The sequence below is a fragment of the Vicia villosa genome, unplaced genomic scaffold, assembly GCF_029867415.1.
Source record: "Vicia villosa cultivar HV-30 ecotype Madison, WI unplaced genomic scaffold, Vvil1.0 ctg.001084F_1_1, whole genome shotgun sequence".
Taxonomy (NCBI): Eukaryota; Viridiplantae; Streptophyta; class Magnoliopsida; order Fabales; family Fabaceae; genus Vicia; species Vicia villosa.
The window spans coordinates 617,947-624,080 of record NW_026705476.1 but is presented as its reverse complement, the minus strand read 5'-3'; the positions used below and the strand labels follow the sequence as shown (position 1 = coordinate 624,080).

General features: G+C 33.7%; 1 protein-coding gene across 1 annotated transcript; it reads right to left on the bottom strand.

The window, feature by feature from the left end:
* Positions 1 to 4,153: 4,153 nt before the first annotated feature.
* On the bottom strand, positions 4,154 to 5,818 carry LOC131633192 (chitinase 2-like). The gene has a single exon (XM_058903907.1). It carries the CDS (start codon positions 5,701 to 5,703, stop codon positions 4,804 to 4,806), a length of 900 nt encoding a protein of 299 aa, XP_058759890.1. The 5' UTR covers positions 5,704 to 5,818; the 3' UTR covers positions 4,154 to 4,803.
* Between the last annotated feature and the right edge of the window lie 316 nt (positions 5,819 to 6,134).

The window sequence follows — 6,134 nt, the reverse complement described above, 5'->3', positions numbered from 1 at the left end:
TAATGGAAAATAACGGGGAAACGAGTTGATAAGACAAAAAAGCTAGGGATTGTGTGAATAAAAATAAATATTTTCATTATTATAATTATTATTAGTAAATTAAAAGTAAAAAATATACAAAAAATAGAGAAAAATAGAGAATAAAGATCCGTTTTTTAAATTTTAAAAAAAGGAAATAGAGAAAGAAATGAAGATGGTAAAAACACATATTATCAGAGAAAAAGAGAGAAAACCCTAGTCACCCTCCTATTGGAAAGAAAAACTCCTTCTCCCTAAATCTAAGAGAGAAAAATTCAATTCACCAAAATGGCCGCAATACCGTTTGTATGAGGAAGGTTGATGCAATGTTAAAAGTTTAACGAAGAAAATTCTACAATAAGAAGGCAAGGTTGGGGATGAGATTGTTCTATAATGTACATTTTAGTGTTTAGGGTAGTTAGGTTTCCCATGAACCCCACCTTCGGCCTAAATCGTTGTGAAAATTCCCATAAGACATGATTTATTTTTAACACTAGATTGAGGTTTGCCTCTTGAAAGATCGATCTTTAGGGTGTTTGTATGAAGTTGTATGTTTGTTCATTATTATTTTTATAATTGTTGAATTCAAGTTTTCTTTGATGGAGATGTGTTAATATGGATTAATTTTATGTTCAAATTGATGTTTGGATGAAGCTATAATGCATGATGTTCGCTTATTTTGTGCCTAAGATGATTCTTGAGTTTAGATTGAGTTGGTTGTGATTACACATGCGAGAAAAAAAAATTGTACAGTGTAATCGATTGCACCAAAAGAACAATCAATTGAAACCTTTATAACAATGATAAAAAGTATGGTGGAACATTTGCACAATCAATTACACTAAGAGTGAAACTAATAGACACCCTTTTAGAAGTTGTGAAAACTCAAACAGAATCGCAGTGTAATCTATTGCTTGTCAGGGAATATTCTAAAATACATAACTTGAGTTTAGAAACTCAAATAGAGGTGCGATAGATGATGTTTATACGTATATGTAGTGTTACATAATGTTTAGATGATGTTTTTATACATATCTTGTGGAAAATGTTACATGATATTTATTTCTACATGTAGTGTTATATTTCTACAAGTACCTGCCTAAGGCGATTCTCCATGACCATCCTAGGAGGAGGCTATGGCATAAGGTCGACTAGTGGGAGGTATCGCCTCACCCTTAAGTCTTTCTCTCCCATGAAGAAAAAATGTGGGATAATAAGTGTTTAGGATGAATATAAATTCAGCATCATAACTCACTCATATCTCCCTTGGAAATAGGCATTCAAGTGTCCACTATTTAACTAAGTGGGTGGTGGCCTTTCCGAGGGAACCCAAGACAATCATAGTAAGTGTTTACAAAGAACGTCATATCCCCTAACTTTCTAAAGAGGATGACTGAGCATCGACCTTCACGATAATGATCCCTTGGTCATCGCTACTCAGCATGGAAGTTGGGATATCAGCCGCCTCCTGATAGATCCAGGCAACTCTGTTGATGTCCTATTTTAGGATGTCTTCAAAAAGTTACAAGTAAATATGGACAACATACAGAGGTTCAATGGCCCTCTAGCAGGATTATCATTCGAACGAGTACAAATAGCAGGCTTTATGACCCTAGAAACCACCTGTTACGAGCTATCAAACGTGAAGACCATTAATATCAGCTACATCATTGTGGGAACCATGTCACCTTTCATCATCATCCTGGCGAACCCGACCATAAACGTTCTAGGGACGGTCATATCGAACCAATATTTAACCCTAAAATATCTGCTTCAAGATGCCAGAGTTGGCACCATCCAAGGAGATTAACAAGTGGGTCGTGAATGGTATTTGAGTAGTTTGGAGATAGTCACATAATAAATTGCCTTTGTTGATGCCCATCATTTTGAAGTTCCAAATACTTATTTAGAGGGATGAGACCCTAGATTGGGCGCAGAGGCGGAACAATTAATGCCTATGGAATACTTAATGTAAGTTCAAATAGGCCCTCATGCCCATCAAGTTACGAAGATAAGTACTTCCTTGTTTGCATGGGAGAAGCGGGAGTTAATCGGTCGACTTAAAAATAATTGTTAACTATTCGACTGGGCCCCTTGAGACATGCTATATATAGACAACAAAGTTGTAAGCCATCTTCTTGCTATATATCCATCCCTCCACCAAACACGTGGCCAAAAGAAAACAAAAGGTAAGCAAGGAAAAGAGGGCCACCATTGATGAAGAGGTAGAAAAGCTATCCAATTACGGGTTCATCATTGAAACAAAATACCCACCGTGATGGCCAATTGCTATATAATTTAAACCAGAAGTCAATGTTGGACAACAAACCCCTTACACTTCTAACATATTCGAAAGGATATGATAGTAATGCTAAATGTGGATATCATGTTGAATCAGTGGGGCAATTGATTGAAGACTGCAAAGCTTTTAAGTTCAAAGTCCAAGAGCTGGTTGACAAAAAATTGTTAACTTTCGAGGAAAACAGCCCAAACATAGACATTTTGGTCACAAGATCAGACAATGACAAAATTAAAGGATCCCTAAAACCCCTTGAAATCCCTGCCTACCAAAAAGGTGTCAAAATTCTAGGGACCAACGTTAGTGATGTCTTAGGGATCAATGGCTTGACTCATAATGATTAAGTGGCTACTTCAAGAAAACTCAAGGAAGAATTGGGACCCCCCACCCCACCCCTAAATGGAAAAGAGACTTCAAGCCTAGTAGGGGGCAGTCACCCATATCGCTAGTTCACTATCGTCATTAACACCTTCTTGGTCTCCACATCGGCAGCTTCTATCTATTTTTCATCGAGTTCATAATCAGATTTAGCAGACCCAGACTCATAGCAAGTTTAGACCCTAGAATAATTTGGAAAGGATGAATGCTTCTGGCATATTTGATTCAAAATTCCCTGGTGATTCCAAAACCTCTCAAGACTTTGCCACCATCATCCTCGCATAAGTGTGACCCAAATGTTAAATGGGGATATCATGCTAGATCAGTGGGACATTTTTTCAAATATTGTAGGGTATTCAAGGCCAAAGTTCAAACATGATTGACAACAAAAGCTTAGTCTTTGAAGAGGACCACCCAAAGGTCAAGTGCGAATACCATATTGGAACATTGGTGCATTCTATAGAAGAATTCAAAGGTTTTAAGGTCTCTTTTCTTTTATGTATGAGCCATGACATGCTGTTATGGGTCTGTTTGTTTTGGCTTTTTTTAAAAATGTTTTTTATAGTGTTACATAATTTTGTGAAAAAAAAATTTACAAAGAAACTTTTTATAAAAGCTTCAAATTAAAAATTTCTTTGAATTGTTATTCTTAAAATGTGATTTTAGGTATTTCATCTATTTATGAGAAAAAATATGGATATCAAAATTTCAAAAAATCACTTAATTTTAAAGCTATTTCAAATAGATTTTTATAAAAATCATTTTGAAAAAAATAGCGATTTTGACTAAGTTTTAGTCTTCAATAATGTATGTTTATATTATAGGATGTCAAAATTAGTGTTTCATTTTAGAAAATAAGAATATAAAAAAACTTGTAATATTTTAAAAAACGGTTTTGAAAAATCTATTTTAAAAATACAAAAAAAAAATTTATTTTTTTAAAGCTGAAACAAACAGACCATATATTTATTGCGGTTAATACCAGTGTTTGAAATCTATGTTCTATGCATAAACTTGTTATATAAGGGATTAAGTCTCAAAAGACTTAAACATTTATTATTAAAATTGGTCCTCTTACTTGCAGTGCATTTAAATTGTTCCTCTTACTAATATTAATAAGTGTCAACTGGTATTTATCATTAGTGTTGGTTGAAAATAAAATATAGAATGCATATTTCATTAATTTATTATGTTTTAATTATTTTGATGATATTATGAGGCTCACTAATAGCCATTTATTTTTTAAAAAATAAAAGTGAAAATGATGGCGGTTTAAATGCCCGTAATATACGATCAAAATACCATAATTATCAACAAGGAATGTTACGGTGGTTTGTATGGCTTTACCAAAATCAAAATTTTATTCCCAGCGGAATCCAAATTTACATAGTTATTGAAACCCGCCATTTTAGTAAATTATGACTAGTAACGACGACTACGTGGCTGCTCATTTAGAATAGATGAGTAGCGCAGAAGAAATTGTTTATATGACAATCATGTTGTTTTTGTTAGAAGAAGAAACCATAATTTTTTCTGTGAAGTGCTGCTACAGATGGTTAGTTCATAATGAAGACTCGGGCAACTTAGACTCAAAGGATCATAAATTGTTGCATAGAATATGGAAAGCTATAAAATGCCTTCAAAGGTGCATTTTTTTGTTGGAAAGCTATCAACTAGAAGTGAATTCGCAAATAGGGGCGTGATTAATTCCAAACATGATCTTGTCTTTGTTTTCTATTTTGAATAAAAGGAAAATTTGCAACATCTTATGTTTTCTTGCCTTTTTCTATCTCTGTATGGAACAACATTTGTGAGTGGATTAATATGGAGTAATTGAGAAGGTGGAAAGTAATAAGCATGTTGAGAAGTTCATAGTTGTAGCTATTAAGTTGTATTACAGGCACATAAATTAATATAAGAGAAGTAAAATTCTCCACACTCGCAACATAATACATAAACACACATGAAATAAGTAGCACACATAGGTCTTATTTAACATATCTAAAAGACTAAAACTTATAGAGCATAGAACGTAGGATCTAGCTCTATATTATAGTCTGTAATGCTTGACCTATAATATGAAAGATTAATTGCTGGCTTAGATATAGCTAGCGATCGAGTAACTTCTCAATTGGTGTAGTGAGAATGTCTTGCAAGCTATGCTCTACTACATAAGGTTCGTGCTGACCAGGAGGGGGATGTGCGGAGTCATTAGCGTTCCAAAGAAAAACACCATTGAGTTTTGAGTGTTTTTTGAGTTGTATGCAGCCAGCAATAAAAGTCTCTCGTGATATCTTACTATCCTTATTGTCATTCGGGTCGGTACTAATTCCGGGAAGAACTTTTTGAGGAGGGTAGCCTTTTATTAGATTGTCAAAGATCCCTAGAAAGTCCTTAACTCTGGATACATAATTTTTTTGATTGTAGAACTGATAATCAATCCAATTGATATTGGCACTGTTTGCATAGAACAAATCACGGTAGTGAAGTTCGTTTTTCTCAGATGGAGCAATGGACACCACATCAATATTCAGGTCATCATCATTCTTGAGTTTTGTTATAACTTCGCCTATGCAGTTAACAAATAGCTCATTACTAGTTTTGATAGTTTCATAATTAATGTCAATGCCATCAATTATGTTGCCGCTTTCACTGTTGTATTTTCCGATGAGCACTTTGAGTGAATTTACAGCCTGCCTAGTCCATACAGTTTCCTCAGCAGGAAGGAATGGAGTTTCAACAGCACGACCTCCGATGCTTATCACCACCTTTACTTTTGGATTATTTTTCTTGAACTCTTTCACTTTATCTGGACCGAAGTATTCCACATCCCAAGTTTCTTTGAAATTTCCGTTGCCCTTTCCATCTCGGTCATACTCCTCACTTGCAAAGCCCAAAATGAATTGGAATTCAAATCTATTTGAGTTGATGATATCACTTGGAAAATCACGTAAACTTGTTGAGGATGGCTTAACACCAATGTATTCACGAAAGATAAGTTTAGACATTTTTATAATTTGAAAAGAGGAGGATATGAGATTAATTGGCTTTTGTGTTGTGGTTTGAATTAATAACCAACTCTTGTTTCCCTTTTATAACACAACGGATCCAATTAACTAATGCAAATAAATCAATCTTGTAGTCTTTGTGCTAACATAACACAAATATATTACTCTAAAATACAAGAACGTTCTTATAAAAAAATAAAAAATAAATACAAGAAAGTCAATAACGTAATATTCAATGACTAGTTATAATTGAGTTTAAAAAAGGACTAATTATAATACAATTACTGGTCATTTAGTTTATTTATTTCAATACAATGTGTAATATTCAGTGACTAATTATAATTGAATAATAAAAGGACTAGTTATAATTGAGTTTAAAAAATGACTAATTATAATACAATTACTAATCATTTAGTTTATTTATTTCGGTA

Coding starts and splice junctions, on each gene's coding strand:
- LOC131633192 (XM_058903907.1), bottom strand. CDS start 5,703: ATGTCTAAACTTATCTTTCGTGAATACATTGGTGTTAAGCCATCCTCA.